The following is a 16639-nucleotide window of genomic DNA, read 5'->3' on the forward strand; positions in this document are numbered from 1 at the left end:
TCACAGGCTTTTCTAAAGAAACTAGTTAATCTACGGTCAGCCAGTCGTTATCATGAAATAAACCCTGACAGGTTGATCGGGTCCCAACAGGAAGCTGAAACATGAGACAAGCACAGCTGTGTTGGAAATCTTTGACAATTATACGGTTTAGTGATCATTATACGAAGGCATTTGACCGCACTGTTCAGAAATTGAATAATCTGAATAAAATATGCCAGAGAGCTGTGTAATAAATATTTATACAGTACTTGCACTGCCATCTTGAATGTGGCTGGTTTTGTATTGCCCCTTAATTGGCATACTATGCAAGTCAAAGGTCCTCTCAATTGGCTCACTTTATGGGCACGGTTATGAAATCCAAAGAACTTTAGGCCGTCCCATATGTTTTTTGTTTTTTTTTTTTCTCCTCATGAGTTTCTCAGTGTAGAACAGGACTGTGGAGTTTTGGACAGGAATTGGGACAGGGCCCAAATGAAATTCTGTGATTGCATCATAATGGTTAGTTAGTAAAGATGATTAATTGGTTACTTTTGTTCACCAAGCAGACAGAAGAGTTGACTGTGAACAGTGTCTAACTGGCGATAAGTAACTTACTCTGCTTTGACCTGACTAAGAGAGTCAGAATCCATGTCCACATACCACAGCTAGCACAGGCTCCTGTCCCAGGCATGTTATCTTAAAGAGCTCATTCACAATATCCCCTTACTTATGGAAAGCCCCCTTACTTTCACTGCCTCCTGCTGCCTTAATGTGCATATACATTCGTTCCAACTAAACCTCTTTAACAAATGTGTACACACATACACATGAAAGTGACATAATCACATTTTAACTCCTCCTTTCAGCCTCTTTTTCAATTGAACCTGAAAGCCGTTGGACCCACCTTTGCATCTCACCTCTCACACACTCGGGCACTGCAAATTCAGCTGTGCTAGACTTTACTGCCCTTTCTAAATCCCATTGAGTTTAGCTTTAGTCGTGTGCAGGCATGTAATGCAACTTTGAATCTGGCTGCATGAGCCTGGCGCAACCCGCTCTTCTGATGTGGACCACTACTGCCTACGGGGCTTACCTGCATCCTCTCTCACCATCTCAGCCTCCAATTCCTTTCATCTGCCCTTATCAGGCCCTGTCAGTACTCAACCACTGTACCTCCCCTCCCTCCACCAAACAGCGGGAGGTCAGAGAGAGAGATTCAGACACCTCTCTTTGGGACTGCAATTACTTCCAGTCAGGAAATCTTCAAAGACAGAGTGTGTGATTGAGAGAGAGCATGTTCACAGATTTGCCCCTTGTTTTCTCTGCAGTGCCGCATGTGTGATGCAGGCAATCCGGACAGAAAAAGATTGCATCCCCTGCTTATTACTAGTTTTGTCCTGATTCCAAACACACTGTTTTCCCATTATTCAAATTGACTTTGGACCTGTTGGGAAGGAGTTAGTTCATGAAATATTAATGACAAAAAAACGGCAGAGAGATGTGAGAAATGAACACACAGGGAGAGGCAAAATGATTAAATTAAATTGATTTTGGTAATACTTGATGACCACTAATCACTCTCCCTCTGCTCATACACAAACACGATTTGCAAGGCTATGCAAAGATTTATTGCTGCCTTTCCATACCTTAGCTGACACAGTGGCGATGACTGCAAAGATAAACAAAGAAATTATGCATAGCTTTAAAATAGCAATGGAATAACAAGTTCAGAAAACCAATATATAGAGGATTTTTTATATTTATAAAGTACAATGCGACAGTTTCCAGTCTAATATAATTCTTATTTAAATGTATATGTACAAATATTTGCAGTGTTATCTAGGTTTGCACTGCTTAACGGTACTATGGTAGTATTGTGATTATATGGCCCAATCTCAATTCTGCCCCTTAACCCTTCCCCTTACGTTCACGTGAAGGGGTAGGGTGTCCCAATTCTCTGTAGCTTGAAGGCATAGGGCTAAGGGGAAGGGCTAGATACCCCTTCAAACAGAGATTTTTCAGTCAGGAGAGCTGTGAACCACACTGGTCTCATGGTTCTCTTCGGTTATGAATATCATGCCATCAATTCGGTTCAATTCGATATCTCGGTGCATCACGGTGCATTGACGATGCTTTCCATGCACAGTTTTATATTTTCTTCACAGCACAGCAATTCTTGTATTAAATGTATAACTATATTTATATACTATTTGTAATACATTTTGTCCTTTAATACAAGCAGTCAGATATATAAACTGTACCTTTAAACAACACAAGCATTTATGGCAAATAAACAAATATAAATATCCCACTCGCTTTCTGAGCCTTGTCTAGCAAGTTTTTCTTACACCCCTTGGACTGCTCACGCGCTCAACAGAAAGGGCTGTGATTGGCTCTTATGCGCTGGCACTCTTCACAAATGAGTGACTCTGATAAACGGCAGCGGCGATCACAGCTGATCCATGATAGACACGGTGGAGAAAACTCTGCAGACACGCGCTTGTGTCTGTGTCCAGAAGTATTGCTGTAACAGCAGGAAGGAGAGGAAATGTCATGCCAGCAGGTCAAATGGGCCACAGTGAGAGAAAGAGAGTTTACTTTCATTCTCTCAATCACAGTTAATTAAGTACTTCTGCTGTGTCAGTGAAAGACTGCCCAGCAAACACATACACAGTAAAATTGTGCAGTTTCTGCATTTTTAAGTAGTTGGAGCATTGTAAATACTCGCGCTTGCCTCCCTCACCATAGTAAGCTACGGCGACATAGCACAAATTAAATAAATGATGTCAGTACACAATAACCGGTTATGATTATTACTGAACAGCTACTGAATTTTCTGCATCGCGGTGCACTGAAGAAACAATTAATTTTGACACCCCTAATATGTTTTAATACATTTATTATCCGCTCGTATTTTAATGTCATCCTTTAATAAAATTGCTAAAATAAAAAGCGCTAAATTTCTCTACCTATAATCCCTATTAAAAACATACTGTCCTACAACATACTTTCACATCTGTCAATAGATGAAACTCGAATACCCTGTCAGAAAAGTCTGGTGACCGGTAATGAGCTTTTACAGTGTCTGCTATAATGTTAATGTTGTTTTTGTGTGTTTACATAAATAAATATGGCCACAGTGTAAATGCACAGTATTTTTACAGTCTTATTGCCACATTATATCGTTATGATAACATGATATTGTTGCCTTCTGTGATTTCCTGAAGATAAATACCAAAAAAATTACGCAACTAGAATAACTACAGCAGTCACCATCGACAATCTCATATAAAGTGAGGGATCATGATGACATATGATGACGTGTTAAGGTGCTGTAGTGGTGTCCCATTTCTTGGGGGTAAATTTTGAAGCTCTGTTTTTAAGGGCCAAGGGGAAGGGGTGGGGTACAAATATAGAATTAGGATTGGGCCTTTGGCTCTAAAATACTTGCGATGCCACTGTAGTTTGTTACCGGTAGTAATTCAACAATAGATAATGTTTCATGTGAAAAAGTCACTAAAATGCTAACGCATTTGTGCAGCAATAGGCTATTTTATTTGAATAGTATGTGCTTCAATTTTGCAAATTGTAGAATTCACACCTTTTATGGTAGCCTATTGCACGTTTTTTGACGAATCCTAATCAGTTCTAATCTGCTTCTGTCAATATAATTTAATCGCTACAACAATTGTGACATTTTTTTTTTAAAAGTAAATTTTGAATTACCTTGGATTCTTACCTGATAAGATTAAAGAAAAAAAAAACAATAGTAACAGGAAACATTGAAAAATGCTCTTTTTGTAACAAATTTAATTTGGTATCATTTGTATCTTTAATTTAATGCATGTTTTGTTGTTCAGCTATCTACCAAATTAACAAAAAGAACGAATAGAGTTTAGGTGCAGTGACGGAATCATTAATTCAATTCAAGTAGGCCTGTTATAACAAAATATCGTATTTCTGTAGTATTATACAATTTTCTTTATTTCATGGATTTGAGTTATGAATTACAGTATCACAATTCTACTTAGTATCATGATACTTCAGCTGGTGTAGTATCGTAACATGAATTAATGGTATCGCGACAAGCCTAGTGTTATCATATTCTCACAACAGAAATAGAAAAGGCCAAGCGTTGTCTGAAGAGATTGAAGCAGAGTTGTTGAGACAAAAGAAGTGAAGTAGAAGATGAGACATGAAATGGTACGCTGAGAGAAAGAAAAAGAGGCAGTGACAGATGGTTTGTGAGGCGTAAATGGAAGAAAATTGAGTAGACTACAGCTCCAGCTCTATAATCTCATCCAGTTTCTGACCCAGCATAAACACAGCAGCTATAAACTCCAATTCAGCCCTTTATTGGCAAATCACTGCTTTCCACTCATGACCTGTCCCCCTCTGTCAGATTTATATATAAACACACATCACGCGTATCAAAGGAACATGTACACACAATCACTGTGAGCTGAGGGCATTCTCTCTGCATGCCTGAATGAATAATCCAACACGTCCCACATCGTGAGCCGGTCTCCTCATAATCTGTGTGTGTGTAATTGAAGACATTCATTGTTGTGCATGTGGGTGTACATACATCCGCTTGTGCTTTTATTCCCAGCCCCTCGTATGGCAGATCAAACAGGTGCGGTGTGGGTTTCATTACTAATGCGACCATGAGTAATTTGCGTGAAAAACCGGCCCATGCGCATGGCTCTGATTAACCATTGAGAATGTTTCTGTATACACTTGTTTGTGTGTGTATATATCTGGTGCGACCTCCATCAGAGTAGCCTGGTTTGAAGTCAAGGTCGTGGGTCTTTCCCAGGGCCAATGGGCCTCCCTCATCCAATTTGTCTTTGTTAGCAGAGCATTGCTACAGTGTTAGCCTAAAAGTAGCCCCGAAAGCAGCCATTCCTCTCACTCTTCCAGCCGATCCCTCGCTCAATGGCTTAATCGATGGTGGGTGGTTGATCAGAGGAGGAGGTATATTGAGATTTATGGGGACGTTTAGACCACGATGCGGCTGCTGTGTGGACCGGTGCCCAAGCACACCCGAGAGGAGGCTTAAGATGGCGTCATTGATCTCACTCATAATTAGCGCACAGAGAAGCTAGATGCAGAATTCCAGCACGTTGCCCGATGTGAATAATTTAGCGAGCACAGCATGAAGTCATCCTTTGAAGTGCAGCTTTGAAGACCCCCCCCCCCCCCCAGTCTCGAACACCCCGCCGTTTTCAAAGCAACTCCCGAAAAGCAGTTAACTGTGTTCGCAAGGGCGCTTTTAGAAAACATTCTATTGACTTGGACACTTTGAGTTCACCTGCACACGTGTATAAGAACACACACACTTAAATGTCTTTGGTTTTGTCCAGTCTTATCTTCAGTGCACACATGTGTACGCAGAGCAGACGTTTTCCATGTTTTGGGCACACACTTTTCCTTCCAAAACAGGGGCAGTATTTTTAAGGCATCACCGGCATGCTCCCAAAATGCCACGGAAGTTCATTTCAAAGACTTTAAAGTAATTATTTAACACCATATCAATGTTTATAGGTTTTGCACAGAGTTCATGCTGAACTGTTTCTGTCTCCTGTGACATAAATAAGAGTTGTTGACCATTTCAAACCTGACACTTTTGAGCTTCCATGACAATCTGGATGTAGGCAGTGTAGTGGCTAGGTCTGGGAACACAACTTCTCTCTCTCCTTCTGGGTGGAGGGGTTGTGCTGAGAAGGCAGTAGGAAGTTAGTGGAGTTCACAGCTGACAGGAGTCTTGTGGTGGACTCTAATTTGAGCACTCACAGTGGATGACAGCGGTTTGTGGTGGCACATGTTATTTCTGCTCCGTCTACGAATCGCTTGTCTCTCCCTGATGCCCTCCATCTCCTTTCTCGCTCTCTGTCTTGTTTGCTTTCTCTATGGGAACCAAGAGCTGGCAACCCCATTAAATTCAGCATGCTGGATGAAATTCTGAGGCCTGGCTTAGCAGGTGTCATGTATCCTCAGCTCTCCGTGTTGGTTCCCGCCATTTAATGTGATTTGTGGGCTTCTGCTAAGAATATAAATGTGAATATAAACTCTTCCTGACACTTCTATTTCATTTCAACATTTTTAAATCACATACTCTTAATTTCTAGACTTTCAGAAGTGTCAGGCCAGGTTTTTATCGTTTGTCGAGTAGTTGTCTTGGATTGTATTACTGTAGTGTGTGATACATTTATGCAATATTAACCTGCTTAAATGAATGGAAAAAACATGCTCAGGCAAAATGCTCTTTCAACACACTTTACATTTCAAAACTACTTGTTAAAGTTTAATGTTTTCTTCCAACAAGCCATTTTATAGCTTGAAAATTCCTTATTGACCATAGCTGAAGATATATAAAAATTTCAAAGGCTTGCTGGCTTGTATCAAAGTGTAAGTTTTTTTTTAATTTGAGGGTGTTTCATGTACTTAAATATGCAGAAGGTATTTTTATCAGAACATACTAGTGGCAAGTTAGATGTATGAACAAACAGATCTGCTCATTTAGTAAATTTTTGTACCATGTTGATGCTTGTCATCCCTCCTCCAACATTTGTGATTCACTTTCATGTAACATGAACATATTTCACTCTATAAATGCTCTTTAGTGATGGTTCCTGCTGACCCTCCTCTCCTGGTGTCCCCTTGATCCTAACTAACATTAAAACAAGATTGAAAAAAAAAAATTCATACCTTTATCACCACTCTAAATCCTGATAAAAGACCTCCTGTGCTCGACTTATTGCTAACCAGTCTTGATCTCTCTTTGACCACTTTTTTCAGCCTTTTTTGGAAGTAACTTGCTAAGTAGATTGCCAAGAAAATTGCCTGTCTTCATTCAAATACTTGCCAAGCATATATTGTGGATATGAAAAGGAAGTTCCAACAATGTATATGCAATAATATCAACCATAAAAATCACAAACAAATGTTTAACTGACTGTCTTTAGATAATCCTGTATTTTATTTACGCCAAACGAGGGTTTTGCGCTGGTTTAAGCTGTTAGTAAATATGGATTTTTTTCTGATTAATGGACTTGATTGCAGTCTTGCAATATATTAAAATGTAAATAAAATCTGTTGTCTTGTGGTATGGGTAACATTGATCAGGCCTGCATTTCTGTCTACCTGCCCTAGGCAGCCATAGTGTGGGCAGAAAGCATTATTAGAAGAATCACAAAAGCATGAGGAGAGCCAAACAAAGCACCTTGTGCCTTCTACACATTCAATACATGAAATGTGAATGGCTGAGTAAACAACAATAGAGGCCATACAGCCGATCCTGTTCTTGCATATGGCCATTTGTCGCAAGCTTTAAGTTCAGATTGACCATAGTTCATTGCTGTGCACATGAACTCTGTGCATCATTGTATTATTATGGTATTATGTTTGAGCTATGTATTCAAAAATGGCACTTCCTATGATCTCATTCGTCTTGTATCAAACACAAGTAACAATTTTGACTGTATACCAGTCAGTTTTTGCAATGAGTCTAGTTCCACCCTTTAGGTTCTGTTCTGTTGTACTAGTTAACCAAAAAAGTGGTCAACTTCTGCCTGTGGAAACCTTAATTGTGTCCCAAACCGTACTGTATTGTAGTGAACCATTCCACTCAGCAAAAAACAAGCCATTAGAAACAGGGTAAGGGCATAAGGGAATTCTAGTGGGGTTTCCTCAGTTTGGTATTGCCATTAAAATATGTCCCGAGGGAGAATATTAAAACACAATCTCACAAATCATATCCAAACCTGGCACCAATCAAGCTCATCACACAGCACAAACCCAGACCCTATGGTATTTCCAAACTGCATTTTGCATGCGCACACACAAACATACACCAAAACCATCAGATAAAAAAAAAAAAAACTTTAAAAATAGTTTTTCCCTATATCCACTTAAATTTACAAGACATGCTAATTCACGATTTTGCCATGGCTAAAAGATTAACCAGAAAGGTGCAGGCATAGCAGTCATACCTTCAGTCATGATTTGTAACAACTTGGTGACACAGCCTTAACTGGCTTTTATTTAACATTAATGATGGTATTATATATGTTTTATAAAATATTCTTTTATAAAGGGGTACAATGTCTAAACCACGGCTGCGTCCGAAACCGCCTACTACTCAGTAGGTACTGCATTTAAATTTAAACGTACTACTCGGCAGTTAGAAAAGTACGTTCTATACAGTATGAATGTGAAAAGTATGAATGAAATTCGGACGTACTACATCCGCCATTTTGTCATGGTCACGTGACCTACATGCGTCTGTTGCATCGCCTCACTTCCATTCATTGATTCTCTCACAGGGCATTATGGGATAGCGCAGCGTGCATGGGATGCGCACTTCAAAAACTCGCCGGAAGTAGTAAGTCATCCGGGTACTTCTCGCCTACTGATTTTCGAATTCTATGAATTCGGACATACTACTCGGCTCGCATACTGATTTTAGCGTACTATATAGTATGGAAGTATGCGGTTTCAGACGCCGCCCACGAGTTACCAACCCTGTTCCTGGAGAGCTACCTTACCTCAGAATTCAGCTCCAACCCTGATCAAACACACCTGAACCAATTAATTAGGACCTGAAGCACCACTTGATTACAGACAGGTGTGTTTAGTCAAGGTTGCAACTGAAATCTGCAGAAAGTTAGCCCTCCAGGAACAGTTGTGGTGACCCCTGGTCTAAACAGAACAAATAGCTTTTTTAACAGTACTAAGCTGATGAGTACCTATTTTTAGAATTGATAATGTAAACCATACATTGATGCGGTTTTTATTATATAAAACTTACTGTGATGTGATCCAACGATTTCTTTAAGTTGCCTGTGCAATATAATCATTCTATCAGCATGTGTTTAGGCTGTTTATTGATTCTGAACTCTAGCCAGATTGACCCTCTTTTCACAACTGAATATATTAGCATTAGAATTATCAGAGTGCTATGTTAATATAAACCAGTTTTGAAAACCAGTGAAAATGTTAACACCCTTTGATAACATTACACAAAATGACTACAATATAGGTTTTTTTTATCCTATTTAGCCAACAGTATGGGTGAATTACACAGATATCTTTTTGTGTATGGGACTTATGGGTTATTTTAGCAGTAACAACATGTTGCAGATCATCTCTCCTCTTATTTACTGAATGTGTATTGTTGATTACATTTTTACAGTTTTGATTTTGTATGATTGGTTTGGAGGGATCTAATGGTTGACAATTCTCACATTGCTCAGTCCCTGTATGGGTTCTTCATGAACCATCCCATTTCTGCTCTTGAGCAAAGCCAATCCTCAGGCTGCTGCTGCTGCTGGCAGGATTGTGAGATATACTTACACCATGATGTCTGTGTTTTGCAATGTTTCAGGCAAGCTGTCAGTGAATGTTTTGTCTATGTTGATGTGTGATTTTATTTATGTTTTATATATAGATAGATCTATACAACAGACAGCCCGTCTGGAACACTGCAAACAAACACAGAAAAACAGACCAATACAAACTGTGAACATGCTTATCCACATTTAAATTACTCCATCTAACTGCTATATAATATTGTATATCAAACATAGGCTTTTCCACACTGTAACTCACTTAGCTGTAGGAAAGAAGGTGAAGGTGGACTCATCAAAGAACAATAAATGTTTCAGATTGTCCACAGCCCAAGATTTGTGCTGCTGGCACCATTAAAACTAACGTTTGCCATTGGCACAAGTGACCAAAGGTTTGGCTATAGCAGCCCGGCCATGTATATTGACCCTGTGGAGCTCCTGACAAACAGTTTTGGTGGAAATAGAAGAGTTGAGATGCACATTTAATTCTGCAGTATTGGTTTTATGTTTTTTTTGCATACTACTTGCATCATTGCAGACAGCTTCCTCTTGCATCCACAGTTACTCCTGTCCAAAACTAAATTGGCCAGTGTTTCAGTTTCAGTGTCCAAGCACTCTATATGACATGAGTTTGTCTTTTTATCCGTCTGTAATCATTCATCTTTTCTCCTTTCTGGCAGGCATCCTGTACAAAGGCAACGGTGAGAACGTCTTCGTCTCTCAGCAGCCTCCAGTGATCAGCACTATTATGGGGAATGGGCGCAGGCGCAGTATCTCCTGCCCCAGCTGTAATGGTCAGGCTGATGGCAACAAACTGCTGGCTCCAGTGGCCCTGGCCTGTGGATCTGATGGCAGCCTGTTCGTCGGTGACTTCAACTACATCAGACGCATCTTTCCCTCAGGAAACGTTACCAGTGTTATGGAGCTGAGGTAGGAAATGCATGGAATGGAAGTGGACAGTATGATCTCTCCTTTGTGTTAATGATAAGAACACATAGATGTTGTTGAACCGTAATATAAGGTTAATGTGGTCTGAAAAGAACGTGCTGCTTGTGACAGAGTTCTCATCTGTAGAGGGTGACTCATTACTGGTGCTCTTGCCTTTCCTAAGCCAAGAAGAAATACATATTCCCATACCTCTCTTTTTTATATCCACCACAAGCCTTCTATTGAGTTCGTCCAGCCCACATCAAAGGCTCTGTGTGTGTTTGTGCGTGTGTGTTTATTTACTGGGCTCAGAGAAATAACAGTGTTTATCTCTCAAAGTATTTCTGCCAACTAAACTGTTTTGTTTGTTTCTTCAAAGAGATTAATCGCTGAGATTTTAATATGGCCATAAAGCTTTTAAATTCAAGAAGCTGTTGATTCCAAGTATGACTATTCTTTTACTGAAATGCAATTGTTTTTTTATGTTGGCTACAGGGCATTTCTGTTTCTATTATTGTTGCTTTTGATTTTTCTCTCAGCTGACATTCAGAAGCTCAAATCTCATCATTCAGTTTGGTTTTTACAGTGATTTAGCCAAAAGTTCACATACCACAGATTACAGCACGACCTCTAAATGTCATAAAAATGCATTCTTAGTAATCTTTCAATCTCTTAATTGCCGCTAAAATGTAAATACATGACAGTGTTTCAGTAATCATTATAAACAAAAGTCTTTGTTGGAACACATTTCTTGGTTTTGCACAGCCTTCTCCAGTCAGAGGGAGTGATGACATGGACTGTCTTTTCTTAAAACATTATTTAATTGTTTAAATATGAAGATCAGCAACAGCAACCTTCATTCTAGGACTGCACAATATATTGTTTAGCATCGATATCGCAGTAGTAAATCTGCAATAGTCAATCATTTCAGTTTAACCATAACAAAGTGAAAGTTTATGTGTTTTAAAGGCCTGTGAGTTTAAAGCAGAGATGACCAAAGTTGGCCCATTGTAACCATTGATTTGGCTCATCATCCCATCTGAGAATGATATAGAAGGTTGGGACGATGACTTTAACATTGATTGTCATTTTCTAATTCAACGTAACCTTTTTTGTTTATTTGTTTTATTGCTGAGCTACAAAAAAGGAAATTGAAATTAAATGTAAATAATCATAAGAGTTTTAAAATGTAAATACTGTCACAAGCCCAATAGAGGACTATGCAAATATAAGAGCAAATCAAGGCAAAATTAGTGTAACTCCATTCTTTTATAAATTAGATGTTTTTTTTTTTTTGTTTGTTTTTTTTACTGTAATAAGTTCATTATAAAATGTCAAATATTTTGTGGTATTTTTTATATATTAGTAAATAAATTAGGAAATTACTCATGGCAACTATATTTACCTTCTGCCCACTACCCTTAGAAGTGTTTTTGGCCCTTCATAAGAAAAAGTTTGGGCACCCCTGGTTTAAAGCATTTGGGCACAAGAACATATTACATTTGTAGCTTTAACAAAGATTAACTGTATTTATTTATACAATGAACACAACTTTACTGTACATTTAATTATTTTATGTTTGGTTTCTTAATGCTCTTAGACACCTTCATTGATATATTTATTCTATATTTACTGTAATCTCTGCTTGTAATTGGTTTATTGTATTATATGCATAATAAAACCTACAAAAATTAGGGCTATAATATTGTTTATCAGCCCAGACACATTCAGAAATCACTCTAATATTTATTATTATTGTTATTATTATTATTAATATTATTATTGTTAATATTCTTAATATTATTTTTATTATTAATGGTAATAGTAACAATAGAAATAATACAAATAAAAGCAATAATGACTGGAGTAATAATTTCATTTGAAACTACATACAATAATAAATAAATAAATATTTAATAAATAAGAATTTAACAATTCAACAATTTATTGTACATTTAATAAAATGTTTAATAAATTAATTTTGACAACGAATCATTTTCTTTTTTAAAAAACTAAAAACTGACCTCAAACTTTTAATGTCAAAACATTTCAATGTCAATTTTTTCTAATATCGTGCAGCCCTAACAAAAATGATCCCAATCCATCTAAAATGATAATTATTATTCAAGTTATCTTGTGAAACATTGCAATTGAAATTGCAGATAATCTTATTCCAATATCGTGCAGCCCTACAGTCTCTTTTATTATATGGAAGAATGCTTTGTTGGACTTAATATAAAAAAGAATTTCCCTTTGTTTGGAGTGACATGAAGTTTAGTAAATGAAGACAGATTTCCCCTTTTCAGGAAAATATCTCAGTAACGGAAAGATTGGTTTCGATTGTTCAGGAATGACTTAATTTCTCCATACAGCATGCTTAGACTGATTTAATAATCCAAACTATCTCAAATATTCAAGCTATATTTTCTCCCGACTGTGATCACAGTGTGTGTACAATCTAAACAGCGTGAAGTGCAGAGCTGATACATTACAAGCATGAGGTGAACACATGTGCCCTTTTCTTTCAAACCTCAAGACCTGTCATTTCCTTCCCTTAGATCTAGAGTGGGCTCACACATCCACACAAAAAGGAGCCACGTAGATTTTCTTTCAAAGTGCTCTCAGGGTCCCTCTATATGAAATCAGAGCCGCGTCTCGGGTCGTTTATAGACTTTCGCTGAAATGATCATAAATTCATCCCTCACACTCGCCGGGGCCTAGAGGGCCCTCCATGTCACTCTCCGCTCTCCTGCAGCACCTCATTTAGTCATTGCAGTGATACATGACCGCTACCTCTTATCTCCTCTCTTTCCTTATCTCTTATTCCTTTCTCTTTCACCCTAAATTGTCTGTCTCGTCCTTTTAGCCGCCTCTCGTTTTCCATCTCATGTTTTCCCTGCCTGTGTCTTTCTGTCATTGACACTTACTGTATTTTTAACCTTATCTTATCATCTTCCTTTTCTTCCATCTGCCCCCAACTTGATACCAGCGCATAAAAATCTCTCATATGTGTGCTCGCACACTTCTCTATAAATGGCCCAGCACTTAACAGGTTTGGGTATCATCGTTGTGTGTCTGCTGCTGCTCTTGTAAATTAAATTCCTTCATTAAAGTAGTAAAACATATGGATGAAGCAAATGAAACGGTGGTCCTCTGTGTGACATATTCACAGCGTGGCTTCTGTGCGGCTAAAGGCAATGTTTAAGGAATTGCTTTTCATTGTCTGGGACACAATCAATTTGCTATTATGGGCCAGTTAACCCCAGCATGTGCTGTGAGCTCATACTGTTCTTCAGTTCCCAGGTGGAATATTCGCACATCCAGCTCTGTTTAAGAAACAAGACAAAGTACGGTTAACAGCCCTGTCTCGCTGCGTTATTTCTCGTCTGCGTGTGAGAGGGAGAGATTAATATATGCACACCTGTTTTTTTCCCCTTTCTTGACAAGATTAATGTGCTTCTGCTGTATTTTTTACTCTCTATCCTTTTCTTATCTCTCTTATTTCTGCTGTTTTTTTCCTCTGCTACCCTAAGAAATAAAGATTTCAGACATAGGTAAGCCAATTTAACTCTATCATGAATTCACAGCTCTGGTGCAGTCAATTTTTTAGTCAAGTGTTCTCATGTCTTCTCTTCTAATAAGGATTTTTGCATGTCATCAGAAGGAATGCAATGTAAATGTTTGTCAACTGTTGTTTTTTTGGTGTATAGTTTGTGATTGATGTGTTTTTGATTATTATTTTATTATTTTATAGATTATTATTTATTTTTTGATTAAATCTCATTGCACAAATCTCTAATGTAGTGAGGTCCCAAATGTTAAGAACACTAGTCGTTTTTTGTATTATTACAAATTTTAATGTGCTCCAACATATAGCATACTTGCGCTTTGGCTGACCCTTGTTAAGTTTTGGATCTGGGATGTTTTCTGATCTTGTCCCCTTTAGAAGCTTAAAAGATCATCATTGGGTCTATTTTAATGATCTAGGCGCAGAGTCTAAAGCGCATGGCGCAAAAGCATTGAGGATCTGTCCGAATCTATTTTGCTATTTTAAAATACAGTTTGCACCATGGCGCATGGTCTAACAGGGTTGTGCTTATTCTCTTAAGGAGTTAAGGGTGTGTTTGGAGCATAGCGTGCAATTAACCAATCAGAGTCTCATCTACCATTCCATTTAAGAGTCAGTTGCGTCACGCCATGGCGCAGCAGTTATTTACATGGCAACTTTGTAAGTAGAAAAACTGAATGGAAAAACTGATCACTTCACTAGCAAGAAAATAGTTATAAAGGCTATCTACAGCAATGATAAATAACGAGCCTCATCTATTTGGCCTCTTTCTCTTTATTTTTACTCTTTACTTTACTCCTTTACATTTGTGGATAAAGAAAACTGTGTTGTACGCTCTCCACTGAAGGCATCCATTAGCCTTCATATTTAATTTTTGTTTGTTAACCACAAAGATTTGGTTCAAAACTATTTTAATAAGTTATGTAGACCAGCTTTAAAGCAGATTTTGGTTGGTCAACGGTGCAGTTTATTCCAGTTCCTCAAAATAGCAATGCACCAACAATGCACCTTAACAAACCTCCTGTATAGACCGGCACACTCATAAGTCCACAGAGTGGCGCAAATGGATTTACTTTTTAAACAACGTGGCGCAAAACAGGAAACTTAGAGTTGGGTTGGTCTTAAAATAGCAACAATTCGTGCACGTCTTGCGTCTTATTGCGCCCGGTGTAGGATAAGGCCCCATGTGTCCGCAGTAGACTTTTTCCAGTATTAAATGACTTTTGAATCCAAGTGGTCTCAGACTTTTGGATTTCACTATATAGAAAATGACTTCATCTGATATTTCTGCTGATGGTGCAGAAGTGTTTTTTTTTTTCTTTGAAAACACTGCTGTACAGGTCAGATCTGAATTCTTGACAAAACAATCCAACATAACAGCTATCGTTTTTCTTCAAACACTATTAGTTAGTCAGTGGTCTATGAATCATCACAAATCCTCTGGGGAAGTTCTCATGCCTTTCCAACACAACGAGAAATTCCTTTAAACTCCTTTTGTCTGGCTCTGTGAAATCTTCCCTACTTTGTGGATATAGGAGTAGCTTAGCTGTGGCATTTATTTAGAACTCAAGTAAAACATTGTCTTTTAATGTGGTCTGTTGCATATACCAGAAAGACAAAAGATACCTCTTGCAGCTCAAAAAGAAATTGTTTGTTTTTTTGAAATCCGTCTGCGCCTTTGAATCTGAGGCCAAATCGGTCAGTAAAGATTTAAATAAAACACAAAGACATCCATTTTAGCTGACACTGGCATAGAACCATTTTTCTCAAAAAGGATTCAGGACATAAACTTCTCTAGACAGATCTCCCATACTTTAGTTAACTGCTCCAAATGTCTCTGCCCTGGACAAGCAGGACTTCCTGATAAACACTGCAAATTGGTCTTCATCATCCCACACATGTTTGAATAGTTCCAGTTGAGGGGCGATGTACAGAGTGCTGTAGATGTTGATATCCTACATTAAGTTCTGTTTGAAGCCCCTGTAGGGTTTAATCACAGATGTATGGAGCACATGACTGGAAATAAATGCGAGTAATTTGTAGTGGGCGAGCCAAAGCCATTAGAGCCTGTTAAATAAATTTCCAACCAGGGATAAATTTAGGAATCCCATGGACATGCTTACCATTCCTCTTTGTCTCCTACCAGATCATTTCAAACGGAATTAGAGGCCAACTTCAGTATAAAGCTACACTGTGTGTGGGCAAAATATTTTAGTTTAAGTAATTTAAAGGGGGCGGTTCACTCTGCTGTGGCGACCCCTGATAAAGCAGGGACTAAGCTGAAGGCAAAAGTACTTTAAAGGGCGTGTTTTTAGCCAAATTAAATTTTCCTAACTTTTCTCAATGCTTCTTAGAAACAAAAGGAGTCCATTAGGCATTAATGACTCTGAATTAATAAGTGTTAAGTGTTATTAATTCACAAGCACGGTTTCTGGCTGGTGAAAATTACAAGCCACCTAATTGCTAGCCCTTTTGTCCCAGAAGTCTCGACCCATCTGTATGTGTCATCAAGGCACACCCATATAGCCTAATGTTCCACAGAGCCTCATGAACTTAGAAGATTATTGACCCCAAACCTATTTTAACCGAAGCCATTGCTAAGCTTCTGTCCTCCCTGTTTCACTCCCAGAACTCACATTTGTTTCCATTTGGAACAGCAAAACGTTTTATGGTAAATTAGTTTATAACACTTTGATCTTTATTTAATGAAAGTGCCACTTGTACCACATAGCAGCAGTAAATAACATCTTCCTGAGACCTCCTTAGTCTTTTGGGAATATTGCTGTAAACATCTAAATCAGACCCCTAGTTTTTC

The 16639-nt window shown here is 38.3% G+C and overlaps 1 protein-coding gene across 49 annotated transcripts in view; it reads left to right on the top strand.

Annotated features, from left to right (window-relative positions):
- Positions 1-16639, top strand: part of tenm3 (teneurin transmembrane protein 3) — a 421902-nt gene that overhangs the window by 387547 nt on the left and 17716 nt on the right. For 33 of the 49 annotated variants that reach the window (XM_068221974.2, XM_068222090.2, XM_073954622.1 and 30 more), the window contains 2 exons: positions 10010-10259; positions 13790-13810. In XM_068221974.2, the coding sequence (XP_068078075.1) occupies positions 10010-10259; positions 13790-13810 (271 nt within the window). The remainder of the gene's footprint in view (positions 1-10009; positions 10260-13789; positions 13811-16639) is intronic. The other 16 variants (XM_073954574.1, XM_073954819.1, XM_073905874.1 and 13 more) reach the window with 1 other exon arrangement.

The sequence above is a fragment of the Danio rerio genome, chromosome 1, assembly GCF_049306965.1.
Source record: "Danio rerio strain Tuebingen ecotype United States chromosome 1, GRCz12tu, whole genome shotgun sequence".
Classification (NCBI taxonomy): domain Eukaryota; kingdom Metazoa; phylum Chordata; class Actinopteri; order Cypriniformes; family Danionidae; genus Danio; species Danio rerio.